The 24,536-nt window shown below is 37.7% G+C and overlaps 2 protein-coding genes and 1 pseudogene across 2 annotated transcripts in view; 2 read left to right on the top strand and 1 right to left on the bottom strand.

The window, feature by feature from the left end:
• Positions 1 to 24,536, bottom strand: part of LOC138915577 (large ribosomal subunit protein uL15m-like) — a 254,981-nt gene that overhangs the window by 181,769 nt on the left and 48,676 nt on the right. The window lies entirely within an intron of this gene.
• Positions 1 to 24,536, top strand: part of LOC138915571 (large ribosomal subunit protein uL15m-like) — a 79,395-nt gene that overhangs the window by 43,218 nt on the left and 11,641 nt on the right. Inside the window, 1 exon segment of the mRNA XM_070222318.1 lies at positions 4,045 to 4,113. Coding sequence (XP_070078419.1) covers positions 4,084 to 4,113 — 30 coding nt within the window. The 5' untranslated portion in view covers positions 4,045 to 4,083.
• Positions 17,482 to 23,543, top strand: LOC138915573 (ligand-dependent nuclear receptor corepressor-like protein pseudogene; annotated as a pseudogene).

The raw sequence follows: 24,536 nt of genomic DNA, 5'->3' as shown, positions 1-24,536 counted from the left end.
GACATTCCAGTCAAAGCCTTGGTAACATAGCCAATGTTTTCAATTGTACCCTGTTAGAAGGAGAACAGATTCTTATTGAAATTATGCAAGTAACTTACTGTATTGCCATGAAAAGAACACTTGAGTTTCTAAATTCTGGAGGGATCATACAGGGAGAAAAAGTAAATGTTTCCTCTTTGTTTACAAAGGTATACTTTACCAATTGTAAATCATAGGTAGCTTAAGAGAAAAAGTTTCCTTAAATCTGGAAAAACAAAACACCAAAGAACCAGAAATGTTTCAAACAAGAAGTCGTAAAAATTGTAACTATCCTTCTCAGCTTATTCAGTCCCAGGTTATTAATTCTTGTTCTGCTTGAACCCAGTTGTTTCTTTTAGTTCTGGAAATTCTTTTAATCTTAAAAACTAATTCTAAAATTCATAAACATGTAGGAGTATCCAGGAATGTTAAAAAAGAAATAGAGTAATTGGCAGTTTATTGAAGGGGATTAGAATGCACCACCCAAAATATGCCATATGGATTATTTTGAGGTAAGGCCATTGAGAATCAACAGATACAGAAAGAAGCCTTCTTGGAGATTCTTTATCTGACTAAGAGCAGAAACTTCTAAAAACTGAGGGCTGCCATAAGTCTCTTCTCCTAAGGGAGTTTTATGGCTATGAAGAAGACAGAAAATCGGCACCAACATGAGCCTGCACAAACAAATTTTAATAAATAACCTTTATCTTTCCTTAGTTTCCCCCTATATTTACCTCCTCACAATTTACCACCCTTAGAAGCTCAAACCTCTTTTCCTTTGTCTTGTCATTTCTTCACAAATTTATTTCCCTTTGTGAAAATGGTAACAGTCTGCCTCTTTAGGATTTTCATGTCATTTCTGAGGCCCCTCCACCATATGCATATGAAATAAACCTTTTTCTCCTGTTAATCTGTCTTTTGTCAGTTCAATTTGCAAGACCCCAGTTATTGAACCTGAGAAAGTAAAGGAAAAAATTTTTTTCCTCCTCATCAACATCATCTAGAATTACAAAAATTGCAAGAGTAAATTACCAATGTAGGAAAGGATAAGCAGATCAGGTCATTTACTGAATGCCCTTAGTTACTCAGATTTATTTCTAGAACACAATTAAAACTCCAGGAAAAAAAAAAAGCACACGGGAGAAATAAGTACATATTAGAGGTGGCATTTCAAATCAGTGGAAAATGATAATTTTTCAGCAAATGATATTAAAGTAATTGGCTACATTTGGGAGAAAATTCAGGTGGTTCCTCCATTATTCCTCCCACCAAATTTTAGTCAGTATCCAGAAATTCAAATGACTAGCATTTACAAGGAAGTGCCCAACTTTTCTAATAATTAAAGAAGTACAAATTAAAACAATTTATTACTTTAGATCCATGATATTGGAAAGATTGGAACAAGCTTAAATTGCGTACACTGCTAATGGTGTGTGGTATAAAAGGAAATGACCCTGAAGAACAATTTGGGAAGATCCAGTAAAGTGGCAGATGTGCATAGCTATGACCCAGCAACTCTACTCTGGGGGCCTACTTTGGAAACCCTCACATGTACGTACACAGAGAGACATATAAGAATATTAACTGCAGCGCTCTTTCTAAATTGAAAACTGAGAACAACCTAGACACTCATCAACAAGAAAACGGATAAATTCATTTATATGTGAAAACACATTAAAGTACCATATATTGTTTCTTTCCGATGTTTTAAGATATGTGATGTACAATGAACTGCACATACCTAAAGTGTACAATTTGATAAGTTTTGTCTTGTTATATACTACTCAAACTATAACCACGATCAAAATAAGGAACATATCCATCACACACAAAACTTCTCTTGCTCCTTTGTAGTCTATCCCTGTCTCTTCCCTCTGTGCCCCATCCCCAGGAGACCTCTGATTATTTTGTCACAATAGATTTGTTTGCATTTTCTAACACTTCTTTCTCTCAGCATCACTGTTTAGAGATTCATCCATGTTGTTGTATCAGTTGTCATTTCTTTTATTGCTAAGTAGCACCCATTATATAGATATAACGCAATTTGTTTATCTGTTCCCCCGCTGATGGGCTTTTGAGTTGTTTGCGGTTTGGGGCTATTACAAATAAAGCTGCTATAAAGAATCTTGTACAAGTTTTCATGTGCATGTATGTTCACATTTCTCTAGGAGTGGGAGTACTGAATCAACTGGAAGGTGAAGTCTTGACTGTTTAAGAACCTGCCAAAATGTTTTCCAAAATAGTTAGTTTAAACATCTGATCAAATCTTTTGCCCATGTGATAAACTGGATTGTCTTATTATTATTGAGTTGTAAGAATTTTATGTCTATTCTAGATACAGTTACTTTGTCAGATACGTGTTTTGAAAACACTTTCTCTCAATCTGTGGCTGGATCGTCTATTTTCTTATGTGTCTTTTAAGGAACAAAAATTTTTAATTTTCATGAAGTCAAATTTATTGACTTTTCTTTTATAGTTTATGCCTTTTATTTTAGTTTATGCTTTATTTAAGAAATTTTTGCTTAACCCAACATCACTAAGATTTTCTCCTATATTTTCTTCTAGAAAATTTATAATTTTGGCTCTTATATTTAGACACTTATTATGATCCATTTTGAACTAATATTTCCATATGGTGTGAAACAACGATTAAGACTTTTTTTTGCGTATATGGCTCTCCAATTTCCTATCACCATTTATTGAAAAGATGATCATTTCCTCTTTGAATTCTCTTGGCTTCTTTGTCAAAAATCATTTGTCCACAGGATAGCCACATAAAAAGAATGAAGTTGTACAGCTATCTCATACCATATACAAAAATTTACTCAAATGGATCAAAGAGCTAAATGCAAGAGCTAAACCTATAAACTCTTACAAGACTACGTAGATTTAAATCTTTGTGACCTTGGATTAGGCAATGGTTTCTCAGATTTGAATAGACATTTCTCCAAAGAAGATATACAAATGGCCAATAAACACATGAAAAAATACTCAACATAATTAACTAATAGGGAAATGCAAATTAAAACCAAATGAGATACCACTTCACATCTGCTTGGATGGCCATAATCACCAAAGACAGGTAAGTGTTGGCTAGGGTGTAGAAAAATTGGAACATTCATGCTGTTGGGAATGTAAAATAGTGCAACTGCTTGGGATATTTTCCAAAGTCTGGCAGTTCTTCAAAAGGTTAAGCATAAAGTTACTCAGCAATTTCACTCCCAAGTATATAACCAAGATAACTGAAAACGTATGTCCTCGCAAAAACTTGTAAACAAATGCTCATAGCAGAATGATTTGTAAAAGCCCCAAAGGGGAAGCAAATGTCCATCAACTCATGAATAAATAACCAAAAAGGTGGTATATCCATACAATGAAATATTACTAAGCAAGGAAAAGAAATGATACATGCTACAACATTGAAAGCATTAAACTAAGTGAAGAATCCAGTCACAAAAGACCACATATTGTATGATACCATTTATGTGAAATGTCTAGAATAGGCGAGTCCATTGAAACAGAAAGTAGATTGGTGGCTGCCTAGGGCCAGGGTAGGAGGATTCAGGAGGAAATGGGGAGTGACTGCTAATTGATACAGGGTTTCTTTTGTGGGTGACCTAAATTTTCTAAAATTAAATAGTAATGATGGTTGCGCAACTCTCTGAATATACGAAAAACCATTTAATCGTACATTTAAAATGCGTGAATTGTATTGTATGTGAATTATATCTTAATAAAACTGTTACTTTAAAAATCTATTGTCCATAAATTTGTGAGTCTACTTCTGAACTCTCTATGGTGTTCCGCTGGCCTGTGACTATTCCAATACCACGTTGTCTGGATTACTGTCTCTTTATGATAAGCTTGGAATCAAGTAGTTTTAGTCCTTCTACTTTGCTCTTCTATTTCCAAGTTGTTTTGGCTATTCTATATCCTTTGTAGTTCCATATTCATTTTAGGGTTGACTAATGTATTTCTTCAAAAGAACCTATTGAGATTTTCATTGAGATTCTCTCAAATCTACAGGTCAATTTGAGGAAAAATGACAACTGAGTCTTCCGATCCATGAACCAGTATCTCTCTCCATTTATTAAGGTAATCTTGGATTTCTGTCAGCAATGTTTTACACTTCTCAGTGTATAGTCCTGAATATCTTTTCTCAAATTTATTCCTAGAAAATCCATGTTTACGTTATTGAAAATGGTACTTTAAATTTCAGTTTGACCATTTCTTGCTAGACATAGAAATGTAACTAATTTTTGCATATTGACCTCGTATCTGCAATGTTGCTAGACTCACTTAAAAGTTCTAGTAGCTTTTATTTGTAGATTCCTCAGGGTTTTCTTAGACAATTATGCACTTGAAAATAAAGACAGTTTTACTTCTTTTCCAATCTGCATGTTTGATTTTTTCTTTTGCCTTACGGTACTGTCTAGGACCTCCAATAGAAGTGGTAGGTAAACATTGTTGCTTCATTCCAGATCTTAGGGTAAAAGCATTCAGTCTTGCATCCTGAAATATAATGTCAACTGTAGGGTTTTTGTAGATACTCTTTATCAGGTGGAAAGAATTCCCTTTTATTCCTTGTTTGTTGAGAGTTATTGTACTGAATGAATCTTTGTGCATCGAATGTTTTTATATATATATTAAAATGATTATTTTTTCTTTAGTTTGTTGACATGGTGAACTATATTAATTGATTTTAACATTAAGTCAACTTTGCATTCCTGGGTTAAACCCCACTTGGTCATGATATATTTTGTTTTTTCACTCAATTCATGATAAGTTGTTTGTTCAAAAATTGTGAAGAATTTTTCCATCTATTTTCATGAGGGATATTGGTTTATAGTTCTTTTTTCTTGTAATGTCTTTATCTGGTTTTGGTATCAGGATAATGTTGGCTACATAAAGTGAGTTGGACAGTATTCCTTCCTCTTTAAAAGTCTGGAAGATTTTGCGTAGAACTGGTATACTCCCTCCTGGGATGTTTGGAAGAAGGTGGGGGGGGAATAGGGAAATGCTTGTCAAAGGGTACAAACTTGTAGTTATAAGACAAATAACCTTTGGGTCCTATTGTACAGCATAGTGATTATAGTTAATGATACTGTATTGTATACTTGAAATTTTTTAAGAGAGTAGTTTTGTTTGAGGAAGATTAGCTCTGAGCTAGCATCTGCCACCAATCTTCCTCTTTTTGCTGAGGAAGATTGGCCCTTAGCTAACATATGTGCCCATCTTCCTCTACTTTACATGTGGGACGCCTGCCACAGCATGGCTTGATAAGTGGTTCCCATGTCCGTGCCCAGGATCCGAACCGGTGAACCCTGGGCCGCTAAAGCAGAGCACGCAAACTTAACTGCTATGCCACTGGGCCAGCCCCAAGACAGTAGATCTGAAGTGTTCTCACCACACACAACAAAAAAGTAACTGTGATGGATGTGTTACTTAACTTGACTGTAATAATCATTTCACAATGTATGTGTATATCAACGGTTTGCATTGTACACCTTAAGTACATGCAATTTTTATTGTCAATTATACTTCTGTAAAGTTCGAAAAAAAATGTTTAGTAGAATTCAGCCATAAAGTCATCTAGGCCTGAAGTGGAAATCAATTTCCTTAGTAGGCATAAAGCTAGTTATGTTCTTTATATCTTTTTATTAAGGGTAAAAAACAGCTTTATTGAGATATAATTTACATACCATACCACTCACCCATTACAAGTGTACAATTCAGTGGGTTTCGATATATTACATTATTGATTTTTTAAAATTGTGGTAAAATATATTCAACATAAAATTTGTCATTTTAACCATTTTTAAGTGTACAATTCAGTAGCACTAATTCCATTCAAAATGTTGTGCAACCTTCACCACTGTTTTCAAAACTTTTTCATCACCCCCAACAGAAAGTCTGTAATTGTTAAGCAATAAGTCTCCACCCTACCCTCTCTCTAACCCCTGGTTATGTCTAATCTACTTTCTATTTCTATGAATTTGCCTATTCTAGATACTTCATATCAGTGGATTCATACAGTATTTGTCCATTTGCATGGCTTATTTCATTTAGCATAATGTTTTCAGTGTTCATCCATGTTGTGTCATGTATCAGATCTTTATTCCTTTTTATCATTGAATAATATACCTTTGTACATATACACTACATTTTGCTTATCCTTTCATCTGTGGATGGACACTTGGATTGTTTTCACCTTTTGGTTTTAGTGAATAATGCTTCAATGAACATTGGCATAAAAATATCTGTTTGAGTCCCTGCTTTGAATTCCTTTGGATATATACTTTCAGCTTTCAACATCTGACCATGATGCGTCTTGGTGTAGCCCTCCTTTCATTTCTCCGACTTAGAGTTTGTTGAGCTTCAGGGATATATATTGTTTTTATCATATTTGGGAAGTTTTCGATCACTACATAGTCAATATTTTTCTGCTCTTTTCTCTCTCTCCTCTCCTTCTGTTACTTCCATTACACATAGGTTGGTGTGCCTAATGGTGTTCCACAATTCTCTAAGGCTCTGTTCATTTTTCCTCATTCTTTTTTCTCTCTGCTCCTCAGATTGCATAATCTCCATCAGTCTGTGTTTAAGTTTTCGGGTTTGTCCATCTTTCGGTTCAGATTTATTGTTGGGCTCCTTTAGTGAGTGATTGTCCAGCCACACCCTTGATGTTCTCTCCAGAACAGATTTTCTCATTTTTTTGTAATGTAGATAGGTTGAGAACTTTCAAATCTTCAATTTTGGTTTCTTTTTCTAACTTGCACCTCAGAACTCTTCCAGCCTCTACCCATTCCCCAGTTCTAAAGCCACTTCCACAATTTTAAGTATCTGTTACAGCAGCACCCTACATCCTGGTACCAAAATCTGTATTAGTTTGCTAGGGCTGCCTTAACAAATTACCACAGACTGGGGGGCTTAAACTACGGAAATTAATTTTTTCACAGTTCTGGAGGTGAGGAGTCCAAGATCAAGTTGTGGGCAGAGCTGTTTCTTCTGAGGCCTCTCTCCGTGGTTTGTAGGTTACCGTCTTCTCCCTGTGTCTTCACGAGGTCTTCCCTTTAGACGAGTCTTTGTCCAAATTTCTTCTTCTTGTTTGGACGCCAGTCATATTGGATTAGAGCCCATCCTAATGACCTCATTAAAGACCTTTTCTCCAAATACAATCACATTATGAGGTACTGGGAGTTAGGACTTCAACATACGAATTTTTCAGGAACACACTTCAGCCCGTGACATACTTCCTGGTATGGAACCTGCATCCTGTCAGCAAGCTGGGGTGTGGGTGCTCAGGGCCCAGTGTTTTCAACCTGCTCCTACCTGTGGTAGAGGTCCACCTTCCAAGTAGGGGCTACTTGGGGTAACAGAGCCCCAGTCCTCTTGGCTACATTTGCCTGGAATAGAACTTCTGCAACATGAAGCTGAGAACGTTAGAGACTGCAGCAGCCTGCTCTCCCAGGGAGAAACTCTCACCCTAGACTGCGAGCTAAGAGGAGAGAGAGGGTCTCATTTTCTTGTAAAGCTGGATCACTCCGACTTGTAGGAGGGGTGGAGGTAGGAGTGGGACATGGCTCAAATGGCACAGACTTGCTGTTCTTACCCAGATTTACTAGATTTTCCTGAGTAAATGTTTTTTAATTTGCTGTATGCCATTAGGACAATTTCCAGAAAATTTAAATTTAAAAATAATAATAATTTTTACCATTTTTTTTTTGAGGAAGATTAGCCCTGAGCTAACATCTGCTGCCAATCCTCCTCTTTTTTTGCTGAGGAAGACTGGCCCTGAGCTAACGTCTGTGCCCATCTTGCTCTACTTTATGTGTGGGATGCCTACCACAGCATGGCTTGCCAAGTGGTGCCATGTCCACACCCAGGATCCGAAGCGGCGAACCCCGGGCCGCCAAAGTGCAATGTGCGAACTTAACCACTGTGCCACAGGCTGGCTCCAATTTTGATCATTTAAATGATCGTTTCATGGGGAAATGTTCTGCCGAGCTCCTTATACCACCATTCTGGAAGTCCTGTCTCTATTACTTCTTGAGTCAACTTGGCTAGTTTGTGTCTTTCAAGGAATTTGTCTATTCAATCTAAGTCATTAGTTTGTTGGCGTAAAATTGTCTACTCTATTCCCATATCACTTTTAATGTTTGAAGGTTCTGTAGTGATGTCTTCTCTCTCTTTCCTGATATTATTTATTTGTGTCTTTTCTCTTTTTTATCCTTATTGGACTTGCTTGAGATTTGTCAGTTTTATTGATCTCAGACAAATCGTTTTTGGTTTAATTGGTTTTCTCTCTTTTTGTCATTTTTGGTTGTTTTTTATTTTTATTGATTTCTTCCTTTCATTTACTTTTTTCCTACTTATTTGGGTTTACTTTGCTCTTCTTTTTCTGGCTTCTTAAGCTTTAACCATAGTTTTGAGAATTTTCTTCTCTTCTCTTCTGAGTTTTTAATGCTATAAATTTTCCTCTAAGAACTGCCTGGGTATACCCCACAAATTTTGATATGTCATGCTTTCATTTCCATTCTATTCAAAATATTTTAAAATTTCTTCTGGGATTTCTTCTTTGATGCATGAGTTATTTAGAAATACGTTTAGATTCCATATATATGCGGATTTTTCAGTTATCTTTTTTAAGATTTTATTTTTTTCCTTTTTCTCCCCAAAGCCCCCTGGTACATAGTTGTATATTCTTCGTTGTGGGTCCTTCTAGTTGTGGCGTGTGGGACGCTGCCTCAGCGTGGTTTGATGAGCAGTGCCCAGTCCGCGCCCAGGATTCAAACCAACGAAACACTGGGCCGCCTGCAGCGGAGCGCGTGATCTTAACCACTCGGCCACGGGGCCAGCCCCTCAGTTCTCTTTCAAATACTGTTTTCTCTGAGTTTGAAAATTTTTGTAATTGAGGTCACGTTGGTTTTTAATATTGTGTAAATTTCAGGTGTACATCATTATATTTCAGCTTCTGTATAAGTTACATCATGTCCACCACCAAAAGTCTAGTTTCCGTCTGTCACCATATATATGTGCCCCTTTACCCCTTTTGGCCTTCCCCCACCCTCTTCCCCTTTGGTAACCACCAATCTGTTCTCTGTTTCTGTGTGTTTGTGTGTTTGTTTGTTTATATTCCACATGAGTGAAATCATACAGTATTTGTCCTTCTCTGTCTAACATTTCACTTAGCATAATACCCTCAAGGTCCATCCGTGTTGTCTCAAATGGCACAATTTCGTCTTTTTTATGGCTGGGTCGTATTCCATTGTGTGCATATACCACATCTTTATCCATCATCTGTTGATGGGCACTTAGGTTGCTTCCCGGTTGTGGCTATTGTGAATAATGCTGCAATGAACATAGGGGTACATGTATCTTTTCAAATTAGTGTTTTCGTCTTCTTTGGATATCTACCCCGAAGTGGAATAGCTGGATTGTATGGTAGTTCTATTCTTAATATTTTGAGAAATCCCCATACTGTTTTCCGTAGCGGCTGTAGCAGTTTGCATTCCCACGAGCAGTATATGAGGCTCCCCTTTTCTCCACATCCTCTGCAACTCTTGTTATTTCATGTCATTTTAGTAATAGCCATTCCAATGGATGTGAGGTGATATCTCATTGTAGCTTTGGTTTGCATTTCTCTAATTATCAGTGATGTTGAGCATCTTTTCTTTTCTTTCCTTTTTGGAGAAGATTAGCCCTGAGCTAACTTCTGCTGCCAATCCTCCTTTTTTTGCCGAGGAAGACTGGCCCTGAGCTAACATCCGTGCCCATCTTCCTCTATTTTATGTGGGATGCCTGCCAGAGCATGGCTTGAGAAGCATTGTGTAGGTCTGCCCCCGGGATCTGAACTGGAGACCCCAGGTTGCCAAAGTGGAAGGTGTGAACTTAACCGCTGTGCCAACGGGCCGTCCCCTGAACATCTTTTCATGTGCCTGTTGGCCATCTGTAAATCTTCTTTGGAAAAATGTCTGTTCATATCCTCTGCCCATTTTTTGATTGGATTGTTTGTTTTGTTGTTGTTGAGTTGTGTGAGTTCTTTATATATTTTGGAAATTAACCCCTTATTGGATATATGACTTGCAAATACTTTCTCCTAGTTGGTGGATTGTCTTTTCATTTTGTTGATGGGGAAGACTTTTAGTTTGATGTAGTCCCGTTTGTTAATTTTTTTCTTTGTTTCCAGTGCCTGAGGAGACATGGTATTCAAAAAGATACTGCGAAGACTAATGTTGAAGAGCATACTGGCTATGTTTTCAGCTAGGAGTATTATGGTTTCATGTCTTACATTCATCTCTTTAATCCATTTTGAGTTGATTTTTGTGTATGGTGTAAGATAATAGTCTACTTTCATTCTTTTGCCTGTGGCTGTCCAGTTTTGCCAACACCATTTATTGAAGAGACTTTCCTTTCTCTATTGTCTGTACTTAGCTCCTTTGTCGAAAATTAGCTGTCCGTAAATGTGTGGTTTTATTTCTGGACTCTCAGTTCTGTTCCATTGAGCTGTGTGTGTGTTTTGTACCAGTACCACGCTGTTGTGATTACTGTAGTTTTGTAGTATGTTTTGAATTCAGAGATTGTGATACCTCCAGCTTTGTTGGTTTTTCTCGAGATTGCTTTGGCTTGTTGTTAGTTTCTAATGTAATACCATTGTGGCCAGAAAGCATAGTTTTTATTATTTGAATTCTTTTACATTTATTGAGACTTTCTTTACGGCCAATCTTACAGTCTATCTTGGTCAGTGATCCAGTTGTATTTGGGAAAAATGTTAGGTAGAATGTTGGTTGATAGAGTTATTCGGGTCTTCCTTTACTGATTTTTCTGTCTACTTCATTTGTCATTTATTGAGAGAAGGGTATTGACATCTATAATAGTGGCTATAATTGTGGATTGGTGCAGTTCTTTTAATTTTATCATTTTCTGTTTTATGTATCTTGAAGTTCTGTCATTAGGTGAATATGTATTTAGTGTTGTTGTTCTTTTCCGTACAATTTGACAGTCTCTACCTTTTCATGACAGTCTCTATCTTTTCCTGTTTCAAAAATCTCTGCCTTTTGATTTTTTTTTACAGCATTCACAGTTAAAATGATTACTGGTTGTTGTGATTAAAGTGGTTAAATGTACCATTGTGCTATTTATTCATTCTCTCTCTTATTTGTGATCTCTTTGTATTTTTTTTCTGCCTTCTTTTAGAAGGCAGAAAATTTTACATTTTCTAATTCCATTTAATCTCCTTTATTGACTTGTTAGGAATAAGTCAATATTCTTTTCATGTTATCTGTACTCTTTGTTTTCTTTATTTTATAAGTTGTTTTAGGGTTTATATTAGACATCTTCCACTTATTGCGCTCTACCTTCTGATCATATTATTATCCTTCATGTATAGTATAAGCTCATTACAATAGTTTACTTTCATTTCACCTTTCCTAGATTTTAGGTTATTGTGGATATACATTTTATTTCTACATATATTAGTAACCCCACATGCATTGTTACATTTTTGTTTTAACCGGTCAGTAATGTTTTAAAGATGTTTAAAAATTAGGGAAAAGTGTATTTTGTATTTACTCACAAACTTTGCGTTTCCAGTGCTCTTTATTTCCTTGTGTATATCCAGAATTATAGTTGGTGTCATTTTCCTTCTGTCTGGAGGATTTTCTTTAATATGTATTATAATACTGGGCTGCTGGTGATGAATTTTAGCTTTGATATGTCTGAAATAGTATTTATTTCATTTTCATTTCTGAAATGTATGTTTACTGGATATAGAATTCTGGGCAACCATTATTTTTCTTTCAGCTCTTTAAAGGTGTTGCTCCGTTGTCTTCTGGCTTTCATTCAATCCAGTGAGAAGTCTGCTGTAATTCTCATTTTTCTTCTGTACACGTGTCTTTTTTTGGGCTGCTTTTACGTTTTTTCCTTATCACTGATTTTAAGCAATACGATTATGATGTGCATTGGTGTAGTTTTCTTTGTTTCTTCTGCTTGGGGTTCATTGAGCTTCTTGGAAATATGAGTTTATGGTTTTCATTAAATTTGGAAAAATTTCATCCGTCAGTCCTTCAAAATTTTCAGTCCTATCCGTCTCCTCCTTTTTGGGAGTGCAGTTATATCTGTATTAGGGCACATGATGTTTTTCTATAGCTCGCTGATGTTTAGTTTTTTCCAATCTTTCCTCTCTCTCATTTTAGATGATTTCTGTTGTCTTTAAGTTCATTAATCTTCTTCTACAGTGTCTAACCTGTTGATAATTTTAACCATACTGTTTTTCTTCTCAGACATTGTATTTTCACTTCTAGATGTTTATTTGTGGTTTGTTTTGTTTGTTTCCTTTTAGATTAACAAAGGTTCTTTTACCATGCTAAAAATATAAAATATACCATCTTAACCATTTATGAGTGTAGCACAATTCAGTAGTGTTAAGTAAATTCATATTGCTGAGGAATAGATTTCTTTTACATCTTCCATATCTCCTTAAAATGCTCATCTTTCATCCTTTTTGAACATATGAACTATATTTATACTAAGTGTTTAAACATTCTTGCCAACTATTTCTGTCATCTCTGGGTCTGTTCATATCGATTGATTTTTCTTTTCATTTTAGGTCTTATTTTCCTGTCTCTTGCATATCTGGTAATTTTTTTTTGTCAAGTGCCACATAGTGTGAATTTTATTTTCTTAGTTGTTGGAGTTTCTGTATTTTTTTTCTAAAATATTTTCAGGCTTTGTTTTGAGATTCAGTTAAGCCATTTGTAATCAACTCTGCCATTTTGAGGCTTGCTTTCTTGCTTTGTTAGGTGGATCCAGTACAACTTTTAGTATAGGACTAATTTGGTCCCAACACTGATGTGATACCCTCTTGAGAATGTCCTTGTATTAGGAGGTTTTTTTTATTTGGCTAGTGGGAATATAGAGTATTACCAGCCCTGTGTGAGTTCTGGGATGGCTATACTTGAATCTTTCTCATGGTCTTTCACTGGCCTTGAGTAGTTTCCTCACACACCTGCATTGATCAGTACTCATTTGGAGCTCTTCCTGCGCAGATCTGTCTTCTCTCATACTTCATCCCATAAATGCTCATAAGATTTCCTTGTATGAGCTCTGTATCTTTAGCTCCTGGAACCAGCAGGCTCCGTTTGGGTACTTCCTGCCTGCACATAGCCTAAAAATTCTCTCCAGGCTGTAAGCTGGGGCAATAATATGGCTCACATCTTTTGTTTCATTTCTCTCAGAGATCATTATCTTTCACTGACTGTTGTCTAATATCTGGAAACCACTGTATGTTTTGTCCGGTTTCTTAGTTGTGTGTGGTGGGAGGATAAGTCTTGTTGTTTTCTTTTTAATCCAGTTGTGTTTACCCCATCATTGCTAGAACCCCAAATCTCAAAAATACTACATATTGATAACAGATACATACAGATGTAGTAAAAGTACAAAGAAAAGCACAAGAAGGATAAATTCTAAATTCAGAATAGTGGTTACTTCTGGGGAAGCTGGGAGAAAGAGGAATGTGATTAGGTATAAAAAGAGACCTATAGGGGGCCATCCCCATGGCCGAGTGGTTAAGTTCATGCTCTCCACTTCCACGGCCTGGGGTTCGCTGGTTCGGATCCTCGGCATAGACCTACACACCGCTCATCAAGCCATGCTGTGGCAGCCTCCCACATAGAAGAACTAGAATGACTTATAACTAGGATATAGAACTATGTACTGGGGCTTTTGGGAGACAAAAAAGAGGAAGCTTGGCAACAGATGTTAGCTCAGGGCCAATCTTCCTCACCAAAAAGCGTGCAAAAACAAGACCTATGACTATTTTTATAATATTTTATTTCATAAGCTGGGTATTGGGCACATAGGTATTTGGCTTAGTGTTAGTCACATTTAATATCAGTCCTGAAATATTTCACAATTGAAAGATTTCAAACAGAACAAAGGATTAAGTTTTTTAAAAAGACAAACTGAAAATGCTAGAAGAAAAAGCAGGTATGTCTTAGTGGTGTCTATAACCTTTTACTCCCTCTACAAATGGATGTATAATATGTAAGAAATAGTCTTCAAATTAATATTATCAATCATTCATAAAAAACATTGAGCCGGTCTTGTGCCCATTTCTTTGATTTTTGCTCTGAGAAGTTGATATGGAGAATATATGTATTTCCAGACTGTTCTTGACTTTTAGAAAAGTTTAAGGCACCTTGACTGAAGTGAGCAAACTAGAATCCTGAGTAGGGACAATGAGGTCACATTCTGTGGATTCATTCTTCCAGGTCTGCAAAACAGTAAGAAACCATTTCCTCAGTATTAGAGGGATCAGATAGCAGCAAGACTCGGAAAGCTTCACCAAACTGTCTTCTGTTTCTACCATATGCCTCCCAGAGGAACCAGAACTAGCAATTCTAATGGCCTTGCACAGTTGTAGGAGAACTCCTGCCACTACCATGCATGTATCTATGACTTTCCCTCCTTTATATTTTCCCCTGTGAACATGAAGGACTATAGTAGTAGTTAATTATGTTTTCCGAATATTTCTCATTCTCTGCCTTCCAGGACGTGGTAGGACTGCGATTCCCAGATTCTTGGTTTGGGTGGGGTCATGTGAATAGTTCTGGTTAATAAAGTATAGGTGGAAGAAATCTGTGTCACTTACAGACTAGAGCTTTTCATTGCTGGTGTGAGGCCCTTCAGAATCTTACTTCCTTTTGTCACAGCAACCTGCAAGTTTCAGTTTGGTGGCTGCTCTCTCAGCCTGGGTCCTGGAATTAGATAAAAACTAGAGTTCCCAGATGATCCTTGATGAGATTATGATACAATCAAGAAATAAACCTTTGCTGAGAAAGTGCTAAAAATTCCTTTGTATCATTCAGTTCAAATGTCCCTTCAGAGAGGCAATCCTTGACCACGCAGTCTAAAACCCACCGCAAATATCAGTTGCTGTCTAACACAATCCCCTGTTTAATTGTCTTCATAGTACTCTTTACTTTCAGAAATGGTTTTATTTATCTGCACTTCTTTATTCTATTCCCCACCCCCTGCCAAAAAAAGCCCCCAGAATACTCCATGAGAATAGAAGACTTGCCTGTTTCATTCACTGCAGTATTCCCAGCACTTTGAGGATAGAGAGACATGAAAGAATCAGATTAGCCTGATTTTTACAGGCCATGGTAAGTGCAATGTGAAGTCACTGAAGGGTAATGAGACTCTGACTACTTTTGGAGAATGGACTGGAAGTGGGCAACAGTGGAAGTGAAAGTAGATCAGTCAGTAAACTCTAGCATTGTTCTAGGCAAGATAAAGGGGGGTTGAACAAGTATGGTGTTTGCAGATCAAAAAGATAGGTCTTGTTTATGTGGGAATTAGGGAAGAGAAGCATCAAGAAGACTCTTAGGTTGCTGGCTTTAATAACTAGATAAATGGAGGTGCCATTTAATGAGATGGGGAATATAAGGGAAGAGCACTTTGGGGGGACTGTGGCAGAGAGTTGGATATCTAGAATTTCCTTCTGACTATGTTATGAAGACATCCTAGTCAAGATATCAATTAAACAGCTAGATACTGTCCATGAAAATAATCCATAAGCAATCTATAAACGAAAATATGGGTGAATTTGTTCTGAGCTGAAATCTGAGGACCATGGCCCGGGGCCTTTCTTCCCACAGGAAGAAAGGGCACCAAAGAAGTGAGGTGTACAGAGTGGTTATATACCGCCAAGCAGGACGTTTCACATATGATTGAAATGTCCCTCCCACAATAGTCACAAGATTGCCCTGTCGGCACAGCTCTTGATGGACACCGCAGGTAGTGGGTCTGCTATCTCAGAGGGCGTAGCAGGAGGCAAGTCTGTTGTCTCGAGCTGGGCAGTCACAGGTGAGCACAGCAATCAGTTTCTAGCCTAAGGAAAGACGCTTAAGCCTTAAGGAGATGCCAACTTTGGGAGAGGGAGGGAAGTTGCACCTTTATCTCAAGGGCCTTTGTTCTTGCCATAGGGAATATCTAAAGCAGATATACAATGCATGCTCAACAGCCACGGTCAGGCCCTTTTGGAAAGACAAGGTCAGGCCGAATTAGGTTTACACCAAATGGCTTCCTCATATTCTCCAATATATCCTATTGCTTGCCATTTTTATTTGTCAATACAAACAAGTTGAACTCAGATTTGGGATGCAGATATAAACCTGAGAATTTATAAACCATTTAAGATCACCTGTGTTGGGGAAGTGGGAGAATTCCTCCCCCACCCCTTTTTCTTAAGGTTCTTATGGCTGGTCAAATAATTTAAAAGGCAGGTTAGCAGGAGAAAAATCAAACAAAGTTTAATAGCATGTATACATGGGAGAAACTCAGGAGAAACAGTAACTCAGTCATCTGGCTGAGGCTGCCTGTTTAAATTTCTTCAGCTACAGACAAGGAGGATGTTGGGGGTAGTGATTTGGAGCTTCAAAGGGGAGGAAGGCAACTCCTGGAAATGGAAAAGCAAATGTTTGGTAAATAGAACTTTGATAAGAATGGGCTTAGCAAGGATCCTCCCAGTCTACCAGATACCCAGAGTTATCTAAGGTGATGGCTTGTCCTGGGGACTGGCCTTTATTTTAAATTTCTTTTAGTCAGTTGGGGAGAAGGTGGAATGTTCTTCCTGAGTCTTCTGAGCCTTTATTTTCTTCAGCTTGAAATAATCCACATACCAGAGTGGTGCATCTTGCGGTGGGCGGGGCGGGGGTGTGGGCATGCCCTGAACCCCATCACCTGCATAGGAAAAATAGATTTCAACATTTAGGGGTTAGATAGTATAAGAGGAGCCACTAAAAGTGAGAGAAGCATGGGCTATACAGAAACCCAACAAGAAAAGTATTTCAAGGAGCAAGTACTCAACTGCTTTGAATGCTGCTAAGAACTCATTTAAGAGAACAGAGAATTTATATTTTTTTCAGCTTTGTTGAGGTATAATTAACATTAAAAAATTGTACATAGTTAATGTATACATTGTGATGAAGTTGGACAATATGCTTACACCCATGATACCATCACCACAATCCTGGTAATAAATATATCCATCACCTCCAAAAGATTTCTTACGTCCCTTTGCTTTTGTGTGTGTGTGTGGGAAGAACATTTAACATAAGACTTATCCTCTTAAGTTTATAATGTTGTAGATCTCTAGAACTTATGTATCCTGCATAACTAAAACTTGATGCTGAACAACAACTCTCCATTTTCCCCACTCCCGTCCCCTGGCAACCACCAATCTATTTTCTGCTTGTCTAAGTTTGACTATTTTAGATACCTCCTATAGGAGAAATCATGCTATATTTGTCATTCTGTGACTGACTTGTTTCAGTTAGCATAATATCTTTTTTTTTATTGAGTTAATGATAGGTTACAATCTTGTGTGATTTCAGTTGTACATTAATATTTGTCATTCGTGTTGTAGGTGCACCATTTCACCCTTTGTGCCCGCCCCCCACCCCCCCTTTCCCCTGGTAGCCACTAATCTGTTCTCTTTGTCCACATTTTTAAATTCCTCCTATGAGTGGAGTCATACAGAGATTATCCTTCTCTAACTGGCTTATTTCACTTAACGTAATTCCCTCAAGGTCCATCCATGTTGTTGCAAATGGGATGATTTTGTTCTGTTTTGCAGCTGAGTAGTATTCCATTGTATATATATACCACAACTTCTTTATCCATTCATCTGTTGATGGGCACTTAGGTTGCTTCCATGTCTTGGCTATTGTAAATAATGCTGCAGTGAACATTGGGGTGCATAGGACTTTTGGGATTGCTGACTTCAAGCTCTTTGGATAGATACCCAGTAGTGGAATGGCTGGATCGTATGGTAGTTCTATTTTTAGTTTTTTGAGGAATCTCCATACTGTTTTCCATAGCGGCTGCAGTAGTTTGCATTCCCACCAGCAGTGTATGAGGGTTCCATTCTCTCCACAACCTCTCCAACATTTGTTACTATTAGCTTTAGATATTTTTGTCATTCTAATGGGTGTAAGGTGATATCTCAGTGTAGTTTTCATTTGCATTTTCCTGATGATCAGCGATGATGAGCGTCTTTTCATGTGCCTGTTAGCCATCTGTATATCTTCTTTGGAGAAATGTCTGTTCATGTCTCCAGCCCATTTTTTGATCGGGTGGTTTGATTTTTTGTTGTTGAGTTGTGAGAGTTCCTTATATATTATGGATATCAAGCCTTTGTCAGATATATGACTTGCAAATATTTTTTCCCAGTTAGTGGGTTGTTTTTTTTGTTTCAATCCTGTTTTCATGTGCCTTGAAGAAGCTCTTTAGTCTGATGAAGTCCCATTTGTTTACTCTTTCTGTTGTTTCCCTTCTCTGAGAAGACATGGTGTCCGAAAAGATCCTTTTAATACTGATGTCAGAGAGTGTACTTGCCTACGTTTTCTTCTAGAAGCCTTATGGTTTCAGGTCTCACCTTTAGGTCTTTGATCCATTTTGAGTTTATTTTAGTGAATGGTGAAAAAGAATGGTCAGTTTTCATTCTTTTACATGTGGCTTTCCAGTTTTCCCAGCACCATTTTTGGAAAAGACTTTCTTTTCTCCATTGTATGCACTCAGCTCCTTTGTCGAAGGTAAGCTGTCCATAGATGTGTGGTTTTATTTCTGGGCTTTCAATTCTATTCCATTGATCTGTTCACCTGTTTTTGTACCAGTACCATGCTGTTTTGATTACTGTAGCTTTGTAGTAAGTTTTGAAGTCAGGGATTGTGATGCCTCCCGTTTTGTTCTTTTTTCTCAGGATTGCTTTAGCAATTCGGGGTCTTTTGTGGCCCCATATAAATTTTAGGATTCTTTGTTCTAATTCTGTAAAGAATGTCATTGGGATTCTGATGAGATAGCGTTGAATCTGTAGATTGCTTGAGGTAGAACGGACATTTTAACTATGTTTATTCTTCCAATCCATGTACATGGAATGTCTTTCCATCTCCTTATGTCGTCATCCAATTCTCTCAGAAAGGCCTTGCAATTTTCATTATATAGGTCCTTCACTTCCTTGGTTAAATTTACCCCGAGGTATTTTATTCTTTTTGTTGCGATTGTGAATGGTATTCAGTTAGCATAATATCTTCCGGGTCCATCTATGCTTTTACAAATGGTAGTATTTCCTTAATTTTTAAGTTTGAATAATGTTTAATTGTGTGTCTATCTCGCATTTTCCTCATTTTCTTTATCCACTTGACTATTGATGGACATTTGAGTTGTTTCTATATCTTGACTATTGTGAATAATGCTGCAATAAATGTGGGAGTGTAGATATCTCTTCACAATCCTAATTTCAAGTCTTTGCATATATACCGAGGAGTAGAATTGCAGGATCATGTGGTAGTCTATTTTAATGTGGTTTTTTTTGGTGAGGAAGATTGACCCTGAGCTAACACACCTGTTGCCAATCTTCCTCTTTTTGCTTGAGGAAGATTGTCGCTGAGCTAACATCTGTGCTAATCTTCCTCTACTGTATGTGGGATGCTTTCACAGTGTGGCTTGACGAATGGTGCTAGGTCCATGCCCAGGATCTGAACCTCCGAACCCCAGGTCGCCAAAGTGGAGCACACGAACTTAACCACTATGCCATCGGGTTGGCCCCAGTCTTCCTCTATTTTTTGTACGTGGGATGCCACCACAGAGTGGCTTGATGAATGGTGTGTCGGCCCACACCTGGGATCTGAACCCATGAAACCCCAGCCGCCAAAGTGGAGCGAATGAACTTCGCCACTATACCACCAGGCCAGCCTCTATTTTTAATTTTTCTTTTTTTTGAGGAAGACTGGCCCTAAGCTAACATCTGCTGCCAATCTTCCCCTTTGTGCTTGAGGAAGAGTGGCCTTGAACTAACGTCTGTGCCAATCTCCCTCTATTTTATATGTGGGTTGCTACCACAGCATGGCTTGACAAGCGGTGTATGTCTGCACCCGGGATCTGAACCTGCAAACCTGGGCTGCAGAAGCGGAGAGAGCTGAACTTAACCACTACACCACTGGGCCAGCCCCTACTTTTAATTTTTTGAGGAACCTCCATACTGTTTTCCATAGTGGCTGCACCATTTTACATTCCCATCGACAGTGTACAAGGGTTCCAATTTCTCCACATCCTTGCCAACACTTGCCATTTTTTGTTTTTTGGTAATAGTCATCCTAACATTTGTGAGGTGATATCTCAATTGTGATTTTGATTTGCATTTCTTATCAGATTTGGCAATATGGAGGTTATTCATAGGAAAACGTATGAATCAAAGAGGAGGAAAAGAGAGTCCACGTAGAACTCTTTCAAGAAGTTTTGCTATGAAAGCAAGCAGAGAAATAGGCTCAGCTAGAGGGATTACGGGGTAAAGAAAAGTGGTGTTTTGTCTTTGTTTTTTTAAGATGAGCGATATTACAACATTTTTTATGATGAAGAGACCATCCAGCCTGAGGAGAGATTGATGATGCAGTAAAGAGAGGGGATAAGGAAAACAACTAAACCCCTAAGTGGGTAGCAGACATAGGAGTCCAGATCACAGCTGGAAAGACTGAAGATTAACAGAAGAAAAGCCACTTCCTTCTCTTTAATATGATGCAGAAGATAAATGCAGTTGTAGGAAGGATTGTACATTTAGTGGTGGGATGTGGGAGAAGTTCCCTATCTCGTGACTTTTTTCTGAAGTGTAAAGGAAAATCATTGGCCAAGAGAGAACATACAAAATAGTCATCGCGGAGAGTGAAAAAGTAAGTTTTCTAAAACCCTGGAAAAGGATGACCAGCTTAAGGTTTGTGATCAGGAATTTAAAGAAAGCTTGTCAACCTGAAAGCCAGTTCTTTGTGGCCAGGAAAGAGGGCAATAATGAAAAGTGTTCTAGAGAGAGCAAATACAGTGATTGTTGTAGCTTCTTATTTACCCTAAATGATCACTTAAAGTGTATAAGTACATTATAATCTATAACAATGTTAAAGAAAATATATAGCTAACAGAAGTTGGCAAGTAGAAGGAGCAAAGAAGTGTGAGAGGTTAGGTGTGTAAGTATCTTCATCTCGCACAGAGTGAGGAGCTAATGTATAATTTTGAAAGTTGAAAATCCAAAAAAACAGATGTTTGAAGTACTTACCTTATTTAAATTATACGGTTTATCATAAAATAACTAAAATACTAAGAGGAAATAGTTTAAATTATCTAAATCCTCACCTGTCATAAGTGAATCCACAATGTCAAAAATTGATAAAACAATTAGTGATTGAGATCCTTTAATTTATAAATATGGAGGCAGTCACCGGAAGAAATAAAAAACAAAGTGAAAAGTAATTGCCTGTGGAGAACTTTTGTCCCTCATTATTATTTTGTATGACTTGATTTTTTTCATAACAAATGTATGCGTTAGTATACTTTAATAAAATTAAAACAGAAACTATTTAACTGCGAATGAAGGCCTTGAAGTCAGGGCCAAGCTTTGATACAACTGGGTAGGTTTTGTCGAGGTGACATTTATTTCCAGCCCCTTCCCGTGCCCTCTGATTGGCTCTCTCGGAATTGGTTTTCTCCCAGTATCAAAGGGATTCACTGCCCTCCTGCCCCTGGCTTCCTCCCGCCTTCACTGAGGAAAAGCACATCTCTGGTTGTTTTCTGCTCCTCAACTTTGATCATTACAAAATGAGTCTATTCTTGGTCTCATTCTTAAAATGATTTGTTTTTGGCGCTCCGGGGCTCGCGCCCCTGCCTCGTGCCTGCGCCGCTCGTATGTAAATGAGGGCGCGTGACGCGGGACGCGGATGGACAAGGGAAGAGAGAGAGTGGCCGCTGCCCTCGCCGCCCGGTGCTGGAGCCCTCGGTGCGCGGCGGAGAGGAGAGGATGGAGAGGAGAGGATGCCGGCGGGAACTCGACTCTTGGCGCCACCGTCTCATGCACTGTGTAGGTTTTGAGAGTATTTTAGAAGGGCTTTATGGACCACGGCTACGAAGAGCCCTGAGTTTATTTGAAGGATTGTCTACCATCTCTTGATTCTTCACAGTCAACACCAACAGAGAAACTGTCATCTCAGGGCCAGTCCAACACTGAAAGACTGAATGCCAAGCAGAAAATTAGCTAAATGCACTCTTTCGAAAGAAAGACCTTCCTCAGAACTGTGATCCTAACATTCCCCTAGTTGCTCAGGAATTAATGAAAAAGATGATACGTCAGTTTGCAATTGAGTATATTTCAAAAAGTGGTAAAATTCAAGAGAATAGAAATGGTTCAATTGGACCAAGTCTAATATGTAAAAGTATTCAAATGAATCAAGCAGAAAACTCCCTTCAGGAAGAACAGGAAGGCCCCTTAGACCTCACTGTGAATCGAATGCAAGAACAAAATACTCAGCAAGGGGATGGAGTGTTAGATCTCTCTACAAAGAAAACCAGCATAAAATCTGAAGAGTCGTCCGTATGCGATCCTTCTTCTGAAAATTCAATGGCTGGGAGACTACAGAGAAACAGAGAGGACTATGTGGAGAGAAGTGCTGAGTTTGCAGATGGTTTGCTCTCAAAAGCTTTGAAAGACATTCAGTCTGGAGCACTGGACAGAAATAAAGCAGGCATACCTCAAAAAACTTTACTTCTCCACTTAGAAGCCTTACCAGCAGGGAAGCCTGCATCTTTTAAAAACAAAGCTCGAGATTTCAGTGATAGTTACTCATATAAAGACAGTAAAGAAACTTGTGCAGTGCTGCATAAAGTAGCCCTGTGGGCAAGAGCTCAAGCAGAGCGCACAGAAAAAAGTAAACTCAATCTAATTTAAAGAAAAAAATGAAAGCCTACAATATGAAACTTCACGTCCTACTGTACAGTTAAAAATTCCTCAACTACGAGTAAGTTCTGTTTCAAAACCACAACCTGATGGTCCTGGTCTGCTGGATGTTATGTATCAAGTTTCCAAAACCTCTCCAGTCCTAGAAGGATCAGCTCTCCAAAAACTGAAAAATATACTCCCTAAACAGAAGAAAATAGAATGTTCTGGGCCCGTAACTCACTCAAGTGTTGACTCTTACTTTCTACCCGGGGACCTCTCTCCTTTGTGTCTTAATTCTAAAAATGGAACAGTTGATGGAACCTCTGAAAATACTGAAGATGGATTGGATCGAAAAGATAATAAGCAGCCCAGGAAAAAACGTGGCCGTTATCGGCAGTATGATCATGAAATAATGGAAGAGGCTATTGCAATGGTGATGAGTGGCAAAATGAGTGCTTCCAAAGCACAAGGAATTTATGGGGTACCTCACGGCACTTTAGAATACAAGGTAAAAGAAAGATCTGGAACACTGAAGACTCCTCCTCCGAAGAAACTCCGAGTACCAGACACTGGGTTATATAATATGACAGATTCAGGGACTGGCAGCTGCAAAAACAGCAGCAAGCCTGTGTAGATTACTTGTTAGGAAAATGTTTGTACGTGTGTTTGTGTGTGTGTGTGTATGTGCACAGGTGTGTGTTTGTGTGTCTATATACACACACGTGGGAATTACAGATGCTCACTCTGACAGGAGACATGAAATTTTGCAGTTGAAAAACCACTTACATGCCTTTTGAAAAAAAGTTTTATTCAGGGTTTTCACTGTGGACAGAATTATATAGTTGCTTACTTAATTCTGATAGTTTGTATTTAATCCTTGTATAAATAGGTGAAAAAGATTGAGGTTTTCTTTAGTAGTCAATAGCATAAAGCGTTGTGGGAAAACAAGTAATTGTCAAGTGAAACATTTTTATAGGTGAAAGACCACCCCAGCCATTCAGTTAAACCATCTTATAATGGAAATATGATATTAATAGTTTTTAAACATTTTTACCTAACATACTTAGAGTTACTGTAAGTACGTCAACCAACCAATCAGAGTTTAAATACGCAGCTATCTCCATACTAAGAAAAATTAATATATACAGTATTAGGACACTACAGTGCATTCTATGAAATATGAAATGCACTCAAGTGCATCCACCAGGAATAGACAAGAAAACCTTAAATGATATGTATAATGAAATTTAATATTTATCATTTAACAGTTGTTGTAGCAGGAAGTTGGGGTTTATAAGGTATACACTTTTTGAAAAAAACTGACACATTGTTAACCCCAGGAGCTATAAAATCCTTTAATATAAGATGGAATACTAAGAACAAAAAGTAATTTAAATTTAATTATTAAAATAATTTAATTTTGTTTTTCATTTGAAAAATAAGCTAATGTGTAAGATTAGAAAAGAAAGTTGGAATGCAACTTAGAGCATGTTTATAATGGGCACAGAAAAAGCTTGAGAATGATCATTTTGGTTTAAATGTGCTGGTTGGTTGATGTTATGACTACTTTAAATTTTAAGGATTGTGATAGACTCCTACTATTGAAAAACCTCAGTGTAACTTTAATATATTTGCTGCTGTGACATTTCAAAACATTTTCAGTTTATCAAAAATGAATTACAGATTTCATTTTGGTGGGCGATACATTATCGTTTTGCTAATAACCAAATTTGCAGTTTGTTCAGGGTCTTAAATGGATTTACAG

This window comes from Equus caballus, chromosome 9 (assembly GCF_041296265.1).
Source record: "Equus caballus isolate H_3958 breed thoroughbred chromosome 9, TB-T2T, whole genome shotgun sequence".
Lineage (NCBI taxonomy): Eukaryota > Metazoa > Chordata > Mammalia > Perissodactyla > Equidae > Equus > Equus caballus.
This window is presented reverse-complemented; position numbering and strand designations above follow the sequence as displayed.